Source organism: Microtus pennsylvanicus, chromosome 9 (assembly GCF_037038515.1).
Source record: "Microtus pennsylvanicus isolate mMicPen1 chromosome 9, mMicPen1.hap1, whole genome shotgun sequence".
In the NCBI taxonomy this organism is placed as follows: domain Eukaryota; kingdom Metazoa; phylum Chordata; class Mammalia; order Rodentia; family Cricetidae; genus Microtus; species Microtus pennsylvanicus.
In genome coordinates, this window is record NC_134587.1 from 107,755,979 (window position 1) to 107,777,298 (window position 21,320).

A 21,320-nucleotide genomic window follows, 5' to 3' on the forward strand; every position below is an offset into this window, starting at 1 on the left:
GATGTGTCCACACGCTGATCTGACCGAGGCAATTCTTCAATTGAGGGTCCCTCTTCCTTGGAGACTCTAGGCAGGGGCTCTACTTCTGAGCCACACACCAGCCTTTTTATACCCTGCTGCCCTGCACTGTCCTCTTTAGTGAGGACACCGTGCGACAGCTGCCTAGACTTCCCTATGGAGGCACGCCTGCAGGTCCCAGACCCAATATCACGAGGCTCTGATGGTCTTTCACAGCAGAACCCTAGCTGGAGGTGTCAGCCCCTCAGCCGTGTCTGGCCTCCTTATGTTTTAGGGCTGGGTACAAACTCTTAGGATTTGGGATCCAGGATGAGAGGTGGGCCACCTTATCCCAGGGGACTCATAAGGTGTGTTTGTCCCATGCCCAGCACCTGGCTCGCTATGTGGAGCAGTACGTGGGGACTGAGGGTGCATCCAACTCGCCCACCGAGGGCTTCCTGCTGAAGCCGGTGTTCCTGCAGAGGTGAGTACAGGGCCCCACGTGTGCCACCTACCAGTGCCTGGTGTGCAGTGAGATATGGCATGGAACGAGGATGCAGGAGGCGTAGGGGGTATATCTTGGACCGGCAGGAGGCTACCCTACTCCTAGGGAGCAAAAGGGGCAGCCATCATCAGCCTTGCTGAGAGAAGCTTCTGGAAATGGAGAGTAGGAGAACAAGCTAACACGCATGCTAGGCAGTCACCATCTCCTGGTCTTCCGGTGCCCGCAAGTCCCCTCCCCGAAGCCCTGTCCCCACAGGAACCTGAAGAAATTCCGGCGCTGGCAGTGTGAGCAGGTGCGTGCCCTGCGTGGTGAGGCCAAGAGCTCGTGGAAGCGGCTCATGGGCGTGGAGAGCGCTTGCGATGTGGACTGCCGCTTCCGCCTGGGCACACACAAGATGGTGTTCATCGTCAACTCTGAGGACTACATGTACCGACGGGGGACGCTATGCCGTGCCAAACAGGTGCTGCATCCACACCCACCCACCTGAGCCCGTGATCCCCACACTCTGAGCCCATGAACCTACACCCCAGCCCCAGAAATTGACACACATACTCTCCCTCAGTTGCAGCCCCTAGTGCTGTTGCGCCACCACCGCCACTTCGAGGAGTGGCACGGCCGCTGGCTGGAGGACAATGTGACTGTGGCTGCTGCAGGGCTGGTGCAGGACTGGCTGATGGGTGAGGAGGAGGAGGACATGGTGCCCTGCAAGACGCTCTGCGAGACTGCGCACGTGCACGGGCTGCCTGTGACGCGCTACCGCGTGCAGTACAGCCGTCGCCCTGCGTCACCATGAGCAGCTGGAAGAGGCCCCGGCACGTGAACCCCACCCCCACCCCACATGTCATGCCCCAACAGGGCCATAGTCACTTTGAGCCCGAGGTCACAGATTGACCTCAAACAAGCAGGAGCTGTATGTAGCTCTTGCGGTACAGAGCAGACCTGGGCAACGGCAGGGGTCCCGCACGGGCAGCCCCTCCCGCAGAATTCTAGATGCTTATGCACAAGTATTTATTCCTTCCTGCGCTCGTAGTGGTTGTGACTTTCGCAGCAGCAGCTCCCCTGGCTTCCCACGGGTGAGACCTCCTTGTGGGCCCGCAAACCTACCGCTGTCCAGCAGCTGCTCTCCGCAGGCTCGCATCGCTGTGCCAAACCCAAGGTTCCAGAGAGCACCTGTTCTCCATGTTTCCTGAACCGGTTTTTGACCCCAGGCCTGGGCACTCGGGAGCAGATGTGCCTCCCAAGGGATCCACGAGCACCTTGAGCACACCCTAGTTTCCAGAGAAGGGCGTTGCTCATGGGGACCCTGAGCCCCAGGCCCCTCTGGGCCTCCATTCCCCAGCAAGGAGGCCAGGCACCTTCGCATGCTTCTGGGGAGCCACTCCTTAACGTTTTTGAGGAATTTATGTTCCGGCCTTGACCTCCCTTCGCAGCTGTTTTGAATGTAGTTTTCTTTTTCTATTTATTTGCACATTAAAGTTAAATATTGACGCCAAGCCTCGGGGTCTGCCCGTCATTTCCTACAAGAGTACTGGCCAGGTCTTGCCTATGGTTGTCTCAAGTGGTGTTAGCAGCCCGCTCCAGAGCCCTTACGCAGAAGAGCAGGAACTTCCTAAAATGACAGCAGCTCCCCTAACCTAGGACTGCTTTCCAGAATATTCTTTCCCACACCTGGGTTGTGCTTGTATAAACTATTTTGGGAGTGTGACTGCCACAGTGACTAAAGGCACTGACGACCAGAGTCTGAGGAGAGAACCAAGTCACAAGCACCAGACTACTTTAAACTGTAACAAGGTTATTTTTTTAAAAAACATGCTGGTTACTGGGACAGTGGTGAAGCACAGAGACCGTTAATCCAGCAGAGGCAGAAGCAGGCAGGTCTCTGAGTTGAAGGCCAGCCAGGACTGCAGAGTGAGACCTTGTCTCAAAAAAGAAAAGAAGGGCTGGAGAGATGGCTCAGCGGTTAAGAGTATTGCCTGCTCTTCCAAAGGTCCTGAGTTCAATTCCCAGCAACCACGAGGTGGCTTACAACCATCTGTAATGAGGTCTGGTGCCCTCTTCTGGCCTGCAGGCACACACGCAGATAAAATATTGTATACATAATAAATAAATAAATAAATATTAAAAAGAAAAGAAACCCATCAAATTCATATTGAGGGTTTAGAGCGATGGCTCAGTGGTTAAGCGCACTGGCTGCTCTTCCAGAGGACCCAGGTTTGATTCCCAGCACCCACAGGGAGACTCAAACCCATTTAACTTCAGTTTCAGGAGATTTCCTCCAGTTTCCATCAGTGCCAAGCAATCGAGGCCCACATACGTGCTATGCGATGTATGGTCTTGACAGGTGTCAGGCAATCACGACCCCTACATACATGCTGTATAGTGTGTGTGTGTGGTGTTAACACCGGGCCAGAAAGATGGCTCAGCAGCTAAAGGTGTTTGCACCAAGGCTGAAGCCCAGCATCTGGGACCCACATTGTGGAATGAGACCCAACAGACTCCCTCAAGTCCGTACTCCAGTGGGTCACACCCCCCACACACAATACAGAGTGACACTAGCTGAAAATACAACCGAGCAGGAGTCCAGTCTAAGCTATGAGGAGAAATAACATGCCCAACTGTCACGATCTTTTCTCTTCAGAATGCTCCCAACTGTGGACAGTCCCTAGACTCATCAACTGGTACCCACCTCCCTACTTTCCATCTTTATTGGTGACCTTGGTGACTGCAGGACCTCATTATGTGTGAAATCCCAGACTGGCTGTCTGTGATGGGCTTACTTCATTCAACAGGAAGACGAGTGTCCATCCATGTGGTGCATGTACGCCATGTCCGTCCTTATTTAGGGCTGGAATCCAGGGCCATCCTGTACCCAATTTGTCATGGTGGTCCTCACAGGAAATCCTCCATCCTTCCCTTGCATGTCACAATGCTGTTCCTGTGGAGGATCTGTTGATGGGCACCCCACCACATCTGCTCCTTCCCCACTGCTCCCCCAGACACAAGCATCCTGCTCCAGGCACCTTCATGTCTGGGGGTGCAGCTGGAGGTTCACTGCTCACATCTGTAATGTCCAGCTAGCGAGTGGACACTGGAGAGGTCTGGAGGTTCACTGCTCACATCTGTAATGTCTGTCCAGCCAGTGAGGGGACACTGGAGGTTCACTGCTCACATCTGTAATGTCCAGTGCGTAGACACAGGAGGTTCACTGCTCATATCTGTAATGTCTGTCCAGCCAGTGCGTGGACACAGGAGGAGTCTGGAGGTTCACTGCTCACATCTGTAATGAACAGCCAGTGGAAACTCAAGGCAGTGGAAACGAGTCACAGTTTCTACACATAATTACCAAACCTCCTTGCCCGGGTTGTTCCTGAGAAGCCTGGGTCCTTCGCGCATTCCAAGCCTCAGTTTCCCCTCCTAGTGCAGGGACTAATCCTGAGGGCCTGGCTGTTCACCCACATCCTGCTAGATTAGGGCATGAGAGGTAGGAGGTGACCATGCTGATCTCCCTTTCCCCAGCTGGTTTCACGTTTTCAGGCTTCGGTCACTGTGTCCTGGGTTCTGCTGTTCCCAGAATCCAGCCCACATTGTACATTCTGAGGCTAGCCCTGCTCCAGGACAGGACTGTGGAGGGGTTCTTCTAGGCAGCATTTTTGTGTGTGTAAGCATTGCTGGACATAAACCTAGAGTATTCAGCTTGTGACATGGACTTTAGCTACGTCCCCTCAGACCTCAGTTTCTCCTTCTGATTTTCTCTTCTCCCCACCTCTTTCCAGAAAGCTTGTCTGTGTACATGCTGAGGGTAGAGGTATAAGTCACGTGTCTTCCCCTAGCGCTCTCCACGACGGTCTCTTAGCGAGCCCGCAGCTCAGTGAGCAGTGAACCTCCAGACTCCTCCAGTGTCCACTCACTGGCTGGACAGACATTACAGATGTGAGCAGTGAACCTCCAGACTCCTCCAGTGTCCACTCACTGCCTGGACATTACACATGGGCACTGGTCCTTTGCTTGCACAGCATCATCTCCGAAGGAACTCTCTCCTCACCATTCTTTGTGGACTGTTTCTCACCACATAGCCCATGCTGCCCTGGAAATTGCAATTCTCCTGCCTCAGCCTGCAAGTGTTGGGGGTGACAGGCATGTTCACCACCTCATCTGAGCAGGTGGTCTCCACAGATCATTGCCTGTGACAACTCCCCAGAGTGTCTAGGACACCAAGGCAACTCAGGGACCCTCTACAGAGGCCTGGCCACCTCCCTCACTAGTCAGACCTGGAACGTGTCACATCCATGGAAGGGGACAGATCCCCTCAGCTATCGCCACCTGACCCCAGAATCACATGGAGGCCTTATTTCTGCACCTCACTTTACTCCAGGTCAAGCAAGGAGCTGGGGTAAAGGAGGCATTCATATGGCAGGGTGCCCCCCAAGAAGACCTGGGGTACTCTGGGAAGCAACAATTGTTGATGTAACCTTTAGGGTTATTCATTTATTTATTTATTTGAGACAGGGTCTCACCATATAGCCCTCTCTGTCCTATAATTCACTACATAGACCAGACTATCCTTGAACTCACAGAGATCCACCTGCCTCGGCTTCCTGACACAAGGAGGCCAAAGTGCAGCTGTGGGAGTTCATTCTCTCCTTCCACCATGTGGGTCCTGCAGACCGAGCTCAGGCCATCAGACTTGGTGGCAAGCACCTTCCTCCATCTGTAGTGTCTTCTTGCTAGCCCTTATTGCCTGCTCTGACAGAGCCAGGACACCTCGGGTTGGGCCATTGTCCTACCAGCCACAGATAGAAAGTAGGGGTTGGCTTCAGGAAGGGTTAAGTAGCCAACATGGTGGTGACTTGGAGGAGGGCTGGACTGTCATCCAAACAGGAGTTGTGTGACTAGCCAGCAGGAAGTGGCCACTTGATCCACAGATGTTTCCTGGGCTGGGTGGAGTGGACAGTGTTGTAGGAATGGGGTGTGGGAGTGGGGATGGGCTGAAGCCCAGGACCCTCTTTTTCATCCTTGGCCCTGTTTCTTGTGAGGCATCTTGGAGAGTCGGAGACCTGGGCAGGAGACCCAGATCTCTTAGGCGCACACAGGGACCTCTCATGGGCTCCAGGGTGAGCAAGCGGACTCCGGTGCTTATGTGGGGGTGGGAGCATTGCTCTAGGGTTATCTCCCTGGAAGTACAGTCTGTTCTCTGCCCCGGCTCCGGAAGCCAAGGGTGGCTTTGACAAGGCAGGAAGCCCCAGGCTGCAGCCAAGAATTGGAGTCTGACCCTGGCAGCATGTCCTGGCTGCTGCTGTGTCTGCTTGTGCTGGGACTCAGCCTGACACAGGGCACCCAGACCCCTAGCATCTATGATGATGGAGAAAGTACCGGGGGAGGCCATGGTGAGTGATGCTCCCTTGCTGGGGTGGGTCAGAAATGGAGCCACAGCTAGGCAGGCTTACAGCCTTAGGTTCCTAAGCCTTGAGCCTTTGGGGCTGGATTGTGTCCTTCCACTCACCAGCCCACAGCGCCTGAGACTCACAAGGTCCCCTAAGGCAGGGCAGGGCACGGGTTGACTGACATCCCCTCTCTCCCACAGAAGGCACTGTGGGTCCCACAGCTGGACTCAAGGAGTCTAAGTCCCCAGGCCAGCTTCACCCACGAGGCTTCCCAGGCAAGTTCTGTGAAAACAACAGCGACACACTGGAGCTTCCTGCCAGCTCTCAAGCGCTGCTGCTGGGGTGGGTCCCCACAAGGCTGGTGCCTGCCCTCTATGGGCTGGTGGTGGCCGTGGGGCTGCCGGCCAATGGACTGGCGCTGTGGGTGCTGGCCACACGGGTGCCCCGCCTGCCATCTACCGTCCTGCTCATGAACCTCGCCTTTGCGGACCTGCTGCTGGCCCTGGTGCTGCCAGCACGCCTGGTCTACCACCTGCGTGGCCAGCACTGGACCTCTGGGGAGGCTGCCTGCCGGATGGCCACAGCTGCCCTCTATGGCCATATGTATAGCTCAGTGTTGCTGCTGGCCGCAGTCAGCCTGGACCGGTACCTGGCCCTGGTGCATCCTCTGCGAGCTCGTGTGCTGCGTGGTCGGTGCCTGACCACCGGGCTTTGCTTGGTGGCCTGGCTCTCCGCAGCCACCCTGGCCCTGCCTCTCACTCTGCAGCGGCAGACCTTCCGGCTGGCCGGCTCTGATCGCATGCTGTGCCACGATGCTCTGCCCTTGGCTGAGCAGACCTCCCACTGGGGACCGGCCTTCACCTGCCTGGCCGTGCTGGGCTGCTTTCTGCCACTGCTGATTATGGGCCTGTGCTATGGGGCCACCCTGCATGCACTGGCGGCCAGTGGCCAGCGCTACGGCCATGCACTCAGACTGACGGCCCTGGTGCTGGCCTCAGCAGTGGCCTCTTTCACACCCAGCAACGTGCTGCTGGTGCTGCACTATTCGAACCCAAGTCCTGAGGCGTGGGGCGATCTCTATGGAGCCTACGTGCCCAGCCTGGCGCTCAGCACCCTCAACAGCTGCGTGGACCCTTTCATCTACTACTATGTGTCCCACGAGTTCAGGGACAAGGTACGGGCCATGTTGTGTCGCCAGCCAGAGACCAGCAGCTCGTCCCAGGCCTCCAGAGATGCTGGACGCCGAGGGACTGCCATTTGTTCCTCTACACTTCTGTGACAGGCGGCTGAGGAGGGGACTGGATCCCCTCTTAAGCTACACCCTTCTGAACCCTCAGGAAATGACCTTATTTGGAAATGCAATTGGTATAACTGTCATCAGTGGAGCTGAGGTCCACAGGAGAAGGGTGGTGGCCGATGCCCTTATAGAAGAGGAGCCGTGGGCCCCAGTGCCGCACACCTGTCACCCTGGCACTAGGGGGCGGAGGAAGAGGTTATCTTTGACTACATAGTGAATTCAGAACTAGCCTGGGCTATGTAAAACTCTGTTTTTAAAAAAAATACAGGGACCAGGCGGTGATTGCGCACGCCTTTAATCCCAGCACTTGGGAGGCAGAGGCAGGCGGATCTCTGTGAGTTTGAGGCCAGCCTGGTCTCCAAGAGCTAGTTCCAGGACAGGTTCCAAAGCTACAGAGAAACCCTGTCTCAAATATATATATATATATAGTAACAGAGCACAAGAATGTGTGACTACAGAGGCAGACAAGAGAGACGAGGCCACAAATCAAGGGATGCTGAGGGTGCCTAAGTTCACCCAAGACCAGAAGTGAGACAGTTTCTGCCTCAAAGCCTCAGAGGAACCCAGCCCAGGACACACTGATCTTGTCAAGGGGTCTCTCAGAACTGTGAGCTGATAAACTTCAAACCTTTGTGCTTTGTGCATGTGTCTTTATAGTGTGTGTGTGTGTAGGCATGTGTATGTGTAGGTGTGTGTGTAGGCGTGTGTGTGTGTGTGTAGGTGTGTGTGTGTGGGTGTCTGTACAGTGTAGGTGTGTGTGTAGGTGTGTGTGTGTGTGTGTGTGTAGGTGTGTGGGTGTGGGTGTCTGTACAGTGTAGGTGTGTGTGTAGGTATGTGTGTGTGGGTGTGGGTGTGTGTGTGTAGGTGTGTGTGGGGGTGTCTGTACAGTGTAGGTGTGTGTGTGTGTAGGTGTGTGTGTGTGGGTGTCTGTACAGTGTAGGTGTGTGTGTAGGTGTGTGTGTGTGTGTGTAGGTGTGTGTGTGTGTGTAGGTGTGTGTGGGGGGGTGTCTGTACAGTGTAGGTGTGTGTGTAGGTGTGTGTGTGTGTAGGTGTGTAGGTGTGTGGGTGTGGGTGTCTGTACAGTGTAGGTATGTGTGTGTATGTGTGTATGTGTGTGTAGGTATGTGTGTGTGTGTGTGGGTGTGTGTGTGTAGGTGTGTGTGGGGGTGTCTGTACAGTGTAGGTGTGTGTGTGTGTAGGTGTGTGTGTGTGGGTATCTGTACAGTGTAGGTGTGTGTGTAGGTGTGTGTGTGTGTGTAGGTGTGTGTGTGGGGGTGTCTGTACAGTGTAGGTGTGTGTGTAGGTGTGTGTGTAGGTGTGTGTGTGTGTGTAGGTGTGTGTGTGGGGGTGTCTGTACAGTGTAGGTGTGTGTGTAGGTGTGTGTGTGTGTGTGTGTGTAGGTGTGTGTGTGTGTGTGTGTGTGTAGGTGTGTGTGTGTGTGTGTGTAGGTGTGTGTGTGTGTAGGTGTGTGTGTGGGGGTGTCTGTACAGTGTAGGTGTGTGTGTAGGTGTGTGTGTGTGGGTGTCTGTACAGTGTAGGTGTGTGTGTAGGTGTGTGTGTGTGTGTGTGTGTGTGTAGGTGTGTGTGTGCATGAGCCTGTGGCTGCACCAGGGGGCAGAGGATGATGGGTGCAGGTGCCTTACTCAAGTCCTTCTCTACCTTTAAATTTTCTAAAAATTATTTTACGATCATGTGGTGGAGACACACGCCTTCGATCCCAGCAGATCGAGGCAGAGGCAGGCGCATCTTGGAGTACAAAGCCTGTCTGGTCTACAGAGTGAGTTTCAGGTCAGCCGGGGCTACGCAGAGAAACCCTGTCTTGAAAAACCAAAACTAGTTATTTTATGTGTGCCTGTGTTCTGCTTGTATATAAGTTTGCGCACTGCATGTGCCTGGTGCCCACAAGGTCATAAGAGGGTCCCCTGGACTGGAGTCACAGATGGTTGTGATCTATCACGTGGGTCCCCAGCAAGAGTGACTGATGCTCAACCACCAAGCTGTCTCCACAGCCTCCACCTTAATCTGTGAGATTGGTCTCTCGTGAATCTGAAACTCGTTGCCTATGGCAAGGCTGGCTCACTAGGAACTCCCAGAATCCACTGTCTCTGTGTGTAGTAATGAAGTGGTGGGCTACATTCCCGCCTAGATCCCATAAGGCTAGCTTAGCCCCGGAAATAACAACACACAAATTGTATTCTTTTAAACGCTGCTTGGCCCATTAGTTCTAGCCTCTTCTTGGCTAATTCTTACATCTTGATTAACCCATTTCTAATAATGTGTGTTGCACCACGAGGTGGTGCCTTACCAGGAAGGAACTTAATCTGCGTCCATCTTGGAGAGGAGAGCTGTAGCGTCTGTCTCACTGCCTTCTTCCTCCCAGCATTTAGTTCTGTCTACTCCACCTATCTAAGCTGCTGTCCTATCAAAAGCCAAGCATTTTCTTTCTTTATTAATTAACCAATGAAAGCAACAGATAGACAGATGACCTACCTCCATCATCTGTGCACAGCTCCTGGCTTTTACGAGGGTTCTGGGGATCCAGACTCAGTCCCCATGCATGCACAGCAAGCACTAACCCCTGAGCTATCTTGCCTGCCCTCTGTGTGTACTCTTTAAAAGCCGCCCAGGTCATTCATTCTGCTATGCTTGTCCTAAGATGCTGCAGTGGGTGAATGAAAATTCCTTGGTCCATCTGGCTCCTCAGCTCTGCTCTTGGTGTCCCTGCGCTTAACAAGGTCCCTCAGGGGCTGGTGAGAAGGCTGCCAAGCCTGAGGACTTGAGTTTGGTCCTCCCATGGTAGGAGGGAACCCATTCCCACGTGTCCTTTGACCTTCACACATGTGCTGCAGTGTGCACACACATGACAGTCACGTGCACAGCGTGCACACACACGACAGTCACTCACGGCCTGGATTAGTGTCCTGTCCTCCCCCAGCCCAAAGGTCCAGTTGCAGGTGGAGCAATGGGGGGCACTGCTCTTAGGGGCCGGCCACCGTGCCTCTAAGTCACCCGCAGCCAGGCTCTGTGTGCAAACAGGCTTGGGTCCTCGGGACTAGCTCTACATTCTGTTGTTGGCTGCGGGCTGAAGATCACACATGACTTCGGGAGTCAGCTTGTACCTACCAGTGGCCCTTGCAGCAGTGGACACAGGACTTCCACATGGCTGAAAGGTGTGGATTACACCGACTTCCCAGGCTGCAGCAGCCTTGGGCCTCGGCCTTTCAAGTGTGTGGGGTCTCTGGGGGTCTGCACGTGACCCAGCCCAAAGCACTAAGTTGGGGTGCACTCTGAGCAGGTTCTGCTGACCAGCACAGAAAGTGTAGGCACTGACATCTGTGGGTACAACCTGGCATCTTGCCCTGGGACATCACTGCAGGTGGTGGAGGTGGGGGTTGGTGACCCCTGCTCTGGAAAGACAGGAAATGGCACGGGGAACAGTCGCTATGGAGGACAGTTAACTGGACATGCCAACTTTCAAACCTTTAGATTGAGAGCACCTCAAGGTTTAGAGTCAGAACCTGCCCAGGCACTTGGAAGTTTTGAACAGGTGCCTTAAGGGGCTCCCGGCCCATGGGGTCCCCACTGCGGACTGAAATGCGAAGGTGCTGGGAAAGGAGACTGGCACAGATCTGCGTCCAAACCGGGCAACACCCCAACCCAGGAAGCCCACCCCAAACTGCCCCAATCCCACTCAGGCCCAACCTCCACATCCCTCCCACCCTGCTCCTCCTGGCCTTGTCTTGGGACCTTGGCTGTTCCGCTTTGAACCCTGGTCTCTGATCTCAAGGGTAAACCTTTTCTGGAGTCAGAAGGGGTTATGGGAGTTTACAACAGCAGCAGGTTCCACACACTCACCAGGACCTATGTGCCACCTGCCTGCACATGGACCCTGAGCACAGACCTGGGGTGAAAGGCTGTACACAGGACAGCAGTGCCGGCCTTAGGGACCAAGGGTGACAACCGGTAGGGTGGAGAGTAAGGAGGCAGAGCCTCAAGTTGGTAAGTCCAGGACAGGGCTGATGCACACACCCCACTGGTGTCTACTACGTCCAGTGGGAAGCACTTCTTTCTCTTCGCTCATACCAGGAACCCCAGCTTGCTGGCTCCAGCCAGCAGAGTCCTTGTGGAAGAGAAGATTGACCTTTCCTGGTGCCTGCCCTCCAGGGCCACCTTGTATTTCTGGTGATGCTGGCCATTGGTCCTCACTTTGGGGACTGGTACCAGTTTAGTTTCGATTGTTATGATAAGCACAATGGCCAAAGGCAACACCTAAGGAGGAGAGGGTTTATTTGGGTCACAGTCCATCATCAGGGGAGGCTGATAAAAGAACCTGGAAGTAGACAGTTGTCATCCGATGTGGGTGCTGGGAACTGAACTCCAGTCCTCTGCTAGAGCTGCAAGCCCTCTTAACCGTGGAGTCAGCTCTCCAACCTTTTTCTCTGAGAGTTTTTACCATGTAGCCCTGGATGGACTTGAACATCGTCCTGTCTCAGCCTTCAAACGAGATTTACAGGAATGGAGAGCACACCTAGTTCCCACTGTGCAGGTGGGGAGCTGACCCACACTGTCTAGCTCTGGATGCTATCTCTAGAACATGCTTCCAACAATTGCCACCCCACTCTGTGCAGAGGCTGTGTGGCCTAAGCCAATTGTTGCAATTCTTGGAGCCAGTCCTGGAGAGACCAGGCCCATAGGGGAGCAACCTCCCCCGTGGGAACAGACATCTTTTCTTTCTTTTTTTTTTGGTCCCAACAGTTTGTAGTATTTATTTGGAGATCCCATTCTAATTTCCTTCGGTTTTTTTCTCTTTAAGTAACACCAATATAAGATGTACATAAATACAGCTCAAAAAGGTTCTCAAGTCTTGGAAATAAATAAAAGTGGTTAATTCAGGGGCTTGTCGAATTCTAGTAGGATATGTGCGGAAGGGTAGTGCTTTTAATCTACCAGTCTTGTTTTGTGTCTATAAAGGAAAATTACCATTGATGCCAGCTCTGCTGCACAGACTGGCCATTCAATTGGTGTTGGGAGGGGTCACCATCCCTATGAACTAACTTCCCAAATTGCTGCCAGCAAATGAAGGAAAAAATGTTGAAGTGTGATACAAAGAGATTTTGTTTGGAAGGTCTGTAATCTATCAATTTCTTTAAAAAAAATTTTTCTCCCTCCCTCTTTCTTCTCTCCCTCTCTTCCCATCTTCCCATATTCATCTGTGCTACATGTACATGCATATTTCTCTCTCTCTGTCTCTGTCTCTCTCTCTCTGTCTCTCTAAAAGGCAAAGTGCCCTATCTAGGCCGAGTAGACTATTAAATTCAGATGCAGGGTTCTATTTAGTTTGGACAGGTCCCAGCCACAGAACAAAGTCAGTCTGTCCTAGTGCCACAACTGAATTCTACAAGTTAACAGCTTTTCATGAAAAGCTGCCATTTCAAAATGTCAATCAAATCTGAGCATAAGTGGGAACTCCTGCAGAAATAACCAGCTGCAGGTTTGAAAAACATTTTTCACTGAAAGTGGAAACACAAAAGGTGTTTGAATGGGATCTCTTTTCATTCCTGTAACAGTAGACAGCCATTTTCACAACATCAAGGACAGAAAGCAGAGGACAAAATTGCAAATAATGTCTTGAAAGGGTTATTTGCAGGGGTGATGACTGATTCAAGTTACAAATGACAGAATTATTGGCAAATGGGTTCTCATTAATATGAAATTGTTTGTTTCTCATTACATGATCACAGTCTCAGACTGTTTTAAATTACACTTGAATGATTATGCCACATAGAATGAACTGTAGACTCAAGTTTTGACATTTATTTTCTACTTGTTTACAGCAGTGGTGATGTCTGCGGCCTCTGGACTGAAGTACCACTGGCTGCAGGTTGGGGTGCCCTGGGCCTCTTCCCAGGCTTCTTGGTTTATCAGGGCAGCCTCCTTGCTGGCCTGGGTGGAAAGTTCCATAGCTAAACCAAAGATCCTGTGGGCAGAAGAAAAAGAAGGGACAACTTCGCCTCTGGCCAAGAACTCTAAAGGAGATCTTAGAAAAACAAACTTGTTAGAGAAATAGGTTCTCTCCTTCCATACAGATCCTGGGGACTGAACTCAGGACACCAGGCTTTCCTTGCTGGCTGATCTCAGGACCCTAATGGTGTCTTTGGAAGTCAACAAGGGTGGCTGCAAACTTGGGGGCAAGTGTGCATGTGTCCATATGGCGCTGCAAACAGAAGCAGGGCCTGTGTATACTGAGTTCCCTCCGTCCCCAGCTCTCCCTCTTTTGAAGGAGACAGCACCTAAGATTCCTAGGCTGACCCTAAACTGATGACCCTCCTGCCTCAGCCCCCAAGCAGCTGAGACAGCTGACAGATCTGTGCCCCCAGGCCTAGCAGGAAAGAGCTGTGTGGTGAGCCTTGAATGCATCCTTCATCCTCCTGTTCCCCTGGGACCTCAGTGCCCCACACCCTCAACAGTGGGCAAATTTTATGTGAGGAGACCTTGTTGGTACCAAGCTAGATGTGAGATTCAGCCATTACCACATGGTCAAAGGCCAGGTGTCTGAAGATTTTAAGAGCCCCTAGATGACGGAGGGCATATGTCCAAGAGTGAATACCAGGTACATCTGTACTGCTCGGATACTGACAGGGAAAACTTGTGGCCATACAGTGGTCACAAGCACGGGGAGACATCCTCAGTCTCTGCTCCATGTGAGTGGTGGCTGACCCATCCTGTGGGCCAGCGCTGGGTACAGCGCTTCAGAATCCCTGAGAACTCCTATGGGCATCTCCTTAAATGCATTTTTTTGGAGGTGGCCAAAATGGCTCGGTGGGTGAAGGTGCTTGCTTCCAAGCCTGCCTGATGACCTCAGTCTGATCCCTAGGGCCCACAAAGTGGAAAGAGGGAACAGATCCCAAAGCCGTCCTCTGACCTTTACACTCATGCCTTGGCATGCACGTGCCCAAACATAAAAATACGTAAAAAAACAAAAACAAAACCCCAACACGTGTGATGTTCACACCTGCCATTCTAGAACTCTGCAAGCTGAGGTGGGAGGATTTCTGCACGTTCAAAGCCACACTGGGTTACAGATTGAGACCTTGTCTTAGAGAAACACACAAAACAACAATGTCCCTCAAGAAACCACCAGACTGGCTAGGCAGTGGTGGTGTGCAGCTTCACTCCCAGCTCTTGGCAGGCAGAGGCAGGCGAATCTCTGAGTTTGAAACCAGGCTGATCTACAGAGTGAGTTCCAGAGTGAGAAACTCTGTCTAGAAACAAAACAAAACATACAAAAAGAAACCCCCCAACATCCTGCTAAGACTGACTTCTTTTTTTTTTAATAATTTTTTTATATTTATTTATTTATTATGTATATAATATTCTGTGTGTATGCCTGCAGGCCAGAAGAGGGCACCAGATCCCATTACAGATGGTTGTGAGCCACCATGTGGTTGCTGGGAATTGAACTCAGGACCTTTGGAAGAGCAGGCAATGCTCTTAACCTCTGAGCCATCTCTCCAGCCCCTAAGACTGACTTCTGAATGATGTGTAACATGTGTTGAGCAACTATCCGGCTCAGAAAAGGCTCCCTGTGTCCCCTGCTGGCCCGGAGCTACCCTGTCTAGTGTGGGATGCTTTCCTTGCCCGTGGTGACCTCAGGTCTCTACGGTCCCCAGTCCTACTCTGCTGGACTCTGGCACAGTATGAATCGATGGCTTCACTGCACCCAAGGTCCCAGTGTCTCAGAACTCAGAAGTGGGCTAGGAGTGGAACAGTGCGGTAGTAGTGAGGCACTCAATAGCTGAGTCCTCAAAAGCCCAAACAGTCTTCACCTGAGATGGCAGCTGGGTGGGGTTCCACCTCCAGCAACACAACTGAAAGGAAAGGGAGGATGGAGAGAGGAGGGGAGGAATGGAGGGGAAAGGGGGAAGAATGGAGGGGAAAGGGAAAAAGATGGAGGGGAAAGCGGGAGGCCTGACCCACACCTGTAGAGCTCTTGGTCCTTCTTGGTAATCAAGTCCCTGAGTTCCTCCAGCAGGCGTGACACCTGCGTGCTGGCATTCGGCACCTGCCCGCTGGCGTCCGGGGAGGAGATGCCCAGCTCGCCCAGGAGCTGCAGGGTGGTCTTTAGGGCCGGCTCCAGATCATCTGTGGAGATACAGGCTGTTAGCAGGACTCCGGTGCCCAAAGCAGCAGCTGTTTGAGCTGTGCAGCGTTGGCTCTTCTCTCACACTCAGGGAACAGAGCCAAAGGGAGGGATCTTAGGAGATCTCACTCGTCCCTGGAGTGTGGGTGCCAAGTGCATGCTGGGAAGACAAACACAGTGGGGCACGCACAGGTACTTCTGTGACTGCTGCCCAGGAGGCTCCTGTGGACCAGGGGAGCTGGGGCTTCAGGCTGCAAGCCGCTGCTCTGTTCTCTCACCCTCTGACCTTCCACTACGAGCGACAAGCAGGATGCACCTGCCAGATGTGGCTTGGACCTGCACTTCCTGGCCTCCAGATCTAAAGAGCTGAGGTTCTGGTATCTGCAGCAGCTGTGTGTCCCAGGCACAGACCTGCACCACACACAACCCAGCATGGTCATGAGGGTTAAGGGACCTGTTCCTGCTGTGTCCTCACCTCACCGTCAGTGCTGGAGTTGTGCTGGGTACAGACTTGCTAGGGGCAGTTTGGTAGGAGGATCGCTACAGGTTCCAGGTCAACACTGTGCTCTTTTATGGAGCCAGGGTCTCACTGTGTTGTAGCTCAGGCTGGCCTGGAACTCACAGTCTCCCAAGAGTCAGACAATAAATGAAGGTCACTGTACCTTTTTCATTTGTTACATAGCCCAGGCTGAGTAAACGCTGTACAGCTAAAAAGTCCTAATGAGGATGTCTGCTGCAGAGAATCCCTCAAGTGACCTCTCAACACCCCTACCCTGTTGGTAGGGCCCAGGGCTCAGGGCCAGTAGATAGGTCACCCGGCCCCCAGAGTCTTCCAGCTGTGAAGTCCAGCTTGGGGTTGGAATCCTGACTCAGCTGCCTGTGTCCTACTTGTTCCACACGGGTTCCAACACCACCCCAGGGTAGAGGCACCTAGAATATGGTGCATGTGAGCCTTGGGGCTCCTTCCTGCTGAGGCAATGCCACACAGCAAGGCTGTTCCTACCTAGGAGTTCCTGCCCACTTCCCTGCATGTGGATGCCCTGCACGGGCAGCTCATGTCGAGTGGCATCCAAGGCTGTGGCCAGTGTCTTGTATTGCTCCTTGAAGCGCTTTGCTACAGCCTCGAGAGGGCCCAGCACCTCCATCTGCAGGCAGAAGGGACACTGTAAGACACACCGCTCACTCGCACAAGAAGGGCCAGCCTCCAGGTAACAGGACCCCCTCTGACCTGCCCTGGACGGGGCCCTGTTGACGTGGGCTAAGCTCCACGGTGGGACAACATCAAAGCTGGCAGGTGCCAAGCATTCTGCAGACTGTGTGGCAGAGACAGGTGTCCCATACACAGTACTACATTCGTATCAGGAGCCTAAGCAGGGCGGGCAGAATGTGAGTGGTGGCATCCTGATCCTGGCTCCCTCATGCACCCCTAGCCTCAGGAGCATGCTCAAACCCACCTGGGCATCCAGAATGGTAGCCAGCTCCTGATGTTTCTGCTGGAGCAGCAGCTGGCGCCGCAGCTCCAGCACCCGCTGCTGTAGACGCTCCTTCTCATGGCATAAGGCCGCCAAGTCTTTCTCAGCCTTCTCCTCCAGCAGAGCCAGGTTGTTTTCCATCTGTGGGTAGCAAGACCAACTCAGGTGGGGTGGGGGAGGTGACAGAGGACACACGCTGTTTCGTGAGGCCCAGTTAAGCTCACCTTCACAGACAGCAGGGTCAGCAGCAGTGTTTGCGACTCCATCATGTCCATGGTCTCTTGCAGATCCTGCAAGGGTCCTGCTCTTCAGTTCCCAGTAAGCCATGTTGACCTGGCTCTTCCGGGCATGGCAGAACCCCAACCTCTGTGTACTTTATAGGTTCAAATACAAATAGTGTCCGCGGGCCTGGGGATGGAGTCAGGTCACATCTTGCCCAGAAGTGTATGGGTGTCTCCTCACTCAGTATATGGGCACACTGACCTGAGCAAAGACCCATGGACACCACAGCCCTAGCCTCCATCCTGGAGGACTGGCTGCCGAGAGTCAGACCTACCCACCACCCGCTCCCCCAGTGCTCACCTGTCTTTTCTTGGGAAGGCGTGTCTTTTTCTGAGTGGTACAGGACGTGGACTCAGCTTTCTTTGACACTGTCCTGTCTAGCTGGGGAGCCGTCCTGAACATGCTTGTGTCTTTGATGGATGACAGGTCTAGGCAGGGCGGGGCTGTGCTGTGCCCTTCCAGCATGGTGGACTGCAGGCCCCCTGTTCCCATCACCAGGCTGCCTTCTGCCCAGAGAAGAATGCCACGGTCAGTGCCATCGGGCCCACACCCCTTGGTTCAATACAGCTTGGGGCCACCAGGACTCTTTCTTCCAGGGTGTGTGGGTGCTAGACTCTTGGGCCTGTGAGCTCCACAGCTGAGGCGAGGGGCAGCTTCTCAGGTCTGTTGTTCTTGGGCATAGACTACAGAACCATGAGCTCAATAGCCTCTTTAATTGCCTTGTTTTTAATAAGTTATTTACTGTGTTGAGTGTGACTGTTTGGGCTGAGGTCCTTCCATGCTGGTCCTAGGGATTGAACTCAGGTCACCAGGCATGTAGCCAATATCTTTACTGGCCAAGTCATCTCACATGGCAGAAACCTTTTTATTTTTTTCAAGATTTTTTTTTTTTTTTTTGTGGGGCCACCTCCTTTAATCCTAAGGTCATACACACTTAATTCTAGCACCTGGGAGGCAGAGGCAGTCTGATCTCTGAGTTCAAGGTCAGCCTGGTCTAACAGAACTAAGTCCAAGACAAACCAGGATTATACAGAGAAACCACGTCTTGAAAAACAAACACACTGCCAGGTGGTGGCGGTGCTCGGCTTTAATCCCAGCATGGAGGAGGTAGAGGCACGCAGGTCTCTGTGAGTTCAAGGCCAGACTGGTCCACAGAGCGAGTTCCAGGACAACTAGGACACCCAGTCTTGGAAAAAAAAGAAAAGAAAAAAGAAATGAAAAGAAAAGAGAAAAACAAAGATTTATCCCCCCCAACCCCCGTTTCTCTAAAATATTACTAGATATATAATGTTCTGCCTACATGTATCCTTGCAGGCCAGAAGAGGGCACCAGATCTCATTATAGATGGTTGTCAGCTACCATGTGGTTGCTGGGAATTGGACTCAGAACCTCTGGAAGAGTAAGTAGGCAGTGCTCTTAACTTCTGGGCCATCTCTCCAGCCCGTGCTGAGCCTTCTCTCTAGCCCCAACAAATCTCATCTCGGAAGAACAAATTACCACCAAGCAGAATTTAGTGGCACACTCCTTTAGTCAAGCACTCAGGAGGCAGAAGCAGGGGGATCTCGACGAGTTATAGGACAACCTTGCCTCAAAAATGAACAAATAAAAACCTGTCAACTTCTAAGGCACAGGCATTCTGTTACAGCCACAGAAACAGACTAACGGGCACATGGTGCTATCAGGCTCAGTCTTTCTTCTTAGTGGAGGGCACATCCTTCCCTGCTGGACAAGCCCTGGGCTGGCTACACCCATACTCCACAATCTTCAAATCCTAAATATAAAAAAGAATCCATTCAAAGTGGTGACCTGTGAGAGATGTGGGGAAGGACTCTATTTTCTGCTTTTACAGCAGGGCTGAGCAGGGAAGAGAAGAAACTTCATTTTCTACAACCAGATGGAGCGGCGACAGAGGCCTTCCAGGCTCCTATAGCTGTGTGTAGCTCCTATTTTCAACGCCCAAACTGGCACTCGGGAATTCAGAGCTGTCCTCAGCTACAAGGCAACTTCTGGGCCAGTCGAGGGTACATGAGGCCCTGTTGAAAAAAAATGGGATGGTTTGGCTGGCTGAGCCCATAAAGACGCTTCCTTGCCTGGCAAGCCCGATGACGGGCTCGATCCCTGAACTCGCAGGAAGCTGGAGGGAGAGAACTCCAGAGTTGTCTTCGGACATCACATGTGCCAAGGCATCAGGAACAAGAACCAATGACGACAAAATGAGAAAAACAAAAACAAACAAACAACGTTCCTCAGCTTTGGTACTGCAGACCTCTGGGCCAACTAGATGCTAGCCAGGGGAATCCTGTGCACCAAGGGCCAACCAATGGCTGTGGTTCATCCATCAGAAGCCAAAATCCAAATAAAATGTCTGCATACACCCTAACCCTAGTCAGTCCCTGTTAGGTGAGCACCTGTTTAGGCCAGGCAGGTCCTGACTCCTGACTGGCCTGTCTTCAGGCGGTGCTCACGCCGCACATGAGAACGTCCTAGCCAGGCTCATGTGCTGCTCTCATCCCTGCCTGGGAACAGAGAAATTTTTGTTCCTGTGTTTTGAGATAGGGTCTCATGCACACCCTGGTTCAATGGAGCCCACGTGGCCAAGGATGACTTTGAACTTCTGATCTTGCCACCACCTCCCAAGTGTCCAAATGTCAGGAACCCCATTGGTTATAATTTCTGTAGCATCCTAAACTGACAGCAAGTAGCAGCTCCTGGATCTGCAAGTAGTTCTGTGGACATATGGTTGGGCCTCAGACACTCTGCCTATGCTCCCATCACACACTTGAACCACATCCTTTCTGACAGAGACCCTTGATGCTAAGTTTTCACTGACAACCTGACACAATCTAGGATCACCTGGGAATTGAGGGACTGTTTGGATCAGGCTGGACTGTGGACAGTCTGTGACGGGTTGTCCTGATTGCCCTGAGGGAGGCCTGGCAGCTCCTTCCCTGTTGCCAGAGTCCCACCCCTCCAACCCTAGCCAGGACTCACCTTTGATCTTCTGCAATGGCTTTCTTCCCTCTGGTGACTTCTCTCCAGCAGACACAGAAGCCTGTTATGTAAACAGACAGTCAGAGGTCAGGCCACTTGACCTTTGATGCATTTGCTTAAAGGTCAGACGGAGAAGCAGGAGTTTTGAGACTGCGAACACGGGAGAGTCAAACAGTGGACAGCTACGTTCATCAGACATGGGAATTAACGGCACACGTGCTGGACTGCCATCTCGATGGGTGTGTGTTTGCGTGTGCTGTGGAGGGGCTGGCGACCGACTTCCTATGGCACTCTCAGGACGCGCTGACTCCTACACAGGTTACTCTGGACTTCAGGAGACACTGACTTCTCCCTGGCCTAAGTCTACAAAGCTCACAAACAGCAGCTGCACCACCAGCAGCAGTGGATGCCCAGCTGTCAAGTACAAGAAAGGCAAGGAGCACAGTGGGGGTTGTATCGTGGTTCATTCTCATTCACCACTGGGTCTGGGGGCCCTCTGTAGGAAATAAGGAGGCAGCAGGATGGAACAGGAAAACTAAAACCTACTCCTTGTCAAAACTACCCAAGCCTATTCAGACTAGAGCAAAGAAGTTTGCTAAGTCTGAGGGTCACTCTGGGCAACCACCTGCAATGGCCCTAGGTGTCAGGCCAGCAGGCAGCAGACTCCACACTGCATAGGTGCTGCCAGCCAGGCCCTCAAGGGCACAAAGAGAATCAGCTGTGAAGAATAAAGTGCAAGCTCTGCTTCTCACCTGCCTGACAGTGGGGCTCTTGACCACCCTGGCCACGATCGCACAGGGACTGCTGTGGCCTTGGCTCCGGAACTCGGGGTCATCGTGCTCTACAACTGCTTGTGCCCAGTGCCCTCCCCTCAGAACAGTCTGCGTAAGGGAGCACACACTCACACAGACCTGGCTCCCCCGGGTGGTACTCCAGCCGAGGGCTGTGGGGTTTAGGGTCAGATACTGAAGAACCCACTGTGTAGGTAACTGGACTGAGTGTGATCAGGAGCTGAAGAGTTGACTCGGTGGTTAAGAGGAGAACTTGGATTCAACTCCCAGCACCACGTGGTGACTCCAGGGGATCCGATGTACTCTTCTCAATGGTGTGCTGGGAAAGGGCTTGCCTAGTGTGTTTGAGTCTTATATTCAATTTTAGCACCAGGAGCTAAAATCAAAAAGTTGGGCCAGTGGGTAAAGGTGCTTGCCACCAAGACTGCCAAACCAAGTTGATGCGCAGGACCCATGTGGTGGAA

At 52.8% G+C, this 21,320-nt stretch overlaps 3 protein-coding genes across 8 annotated transcripts in view; 2 read left to right on the forward strand and 1 right to left on the reverse strand.

The window, feature by feature from the left end:
* The window catches only part of Sin3b (SIN3 transcription regulator family member B), a 36,086-nt gene extending 34,091 nt beyond the window's left edge, over positions 1-1,995 (forward strand). The window contains exons 17-19 of the mRNA XM_075987012.1: positions 387-481; positions 758-962; positions 1,065-1,995. Of these exons, the coding sequence (XP_075843127.1) occupies positions 387-481; positions 758-962; positions 1,065-1,295 (531 nt within the window). The 3' untranslated portion in view covers positions 1,296-1,995. The remainder of the gene's footprint in view (positions 1-386; positions 482-757; positions 963-1,064) is intronic.
* Positions 1,996-5,778: 3,783 nt separating this feature from the next.
* Positions 5,779-7,289, forward strand: F2rl3 (F2R like thrombin or trypsin receptor 3). The gene is made up of 2 exons (XM_075987035.1): positions 5,779-5,886; positions 6,084-7,289. The coding sequence occupies exons 1-2, from the start codon at positions 5,781-5,783 to the stop codon at positions 7,160-7,162; spliced, it is 1,185 nt and encodes a 394-aa protein (XP_075843150.1). The 5' UTR covers positions 5,779-5,780; the 3' UTR covers positions 7,163-7,289.
* Positions 7,290-12,979: 5,690 nt separating this feature from the next.
* Positions 12,980-21,320, reverse strand: part of Haus8 (HAUS augmin like complex subunit 8) — a 28,055-nt gene continuing 19,714 nt past the window's right edge. For 4 of the 6 annotated variants that reach the window (XM_075987041.1, XM_075987037.1, XM_075987040.1 and 1 more), the window contains exons 4-10: positions 20,066-20,126; positions 17,375-17,580; positions 17,017-17,082; positions 16,775-16,933; positions 16,324-16,465; positions 15,160-15,322; positions 12,980-13,157 (exon numbers count right to left, since the gene is read on the reverse strand). In XM_075987041.1, coding sequence (XP_075843156.1) covers positions 13,001-13,157; positions 15,160-15,322; positions 16,324-16,465; positions 16,775-16,933; positions 17,017-17,082; positions 17,375-17,566 — 879 coding nt within the window. In that variant the 5' untranslated portion in view covers positions 17,567-17,580; positions 20,066-20,126 and the 3' untranslated portion in view covers positions 12,980-13,000. Of the gene's footprint in view, positions 13,158-15,159; positions 15,323-16,323; positions 16,466-16,774; positions 16,934-17,016; positions 17,083-17,374; positions 17,581-18,374; positions 18,397-18,880; positions 18,904-20,065; positions 20,127-21,320 lie in introns of those variants that run through there. The other 2 variants (XM_075987038.1, XM_075987039.1) reach the window with 2 other exon arrangements.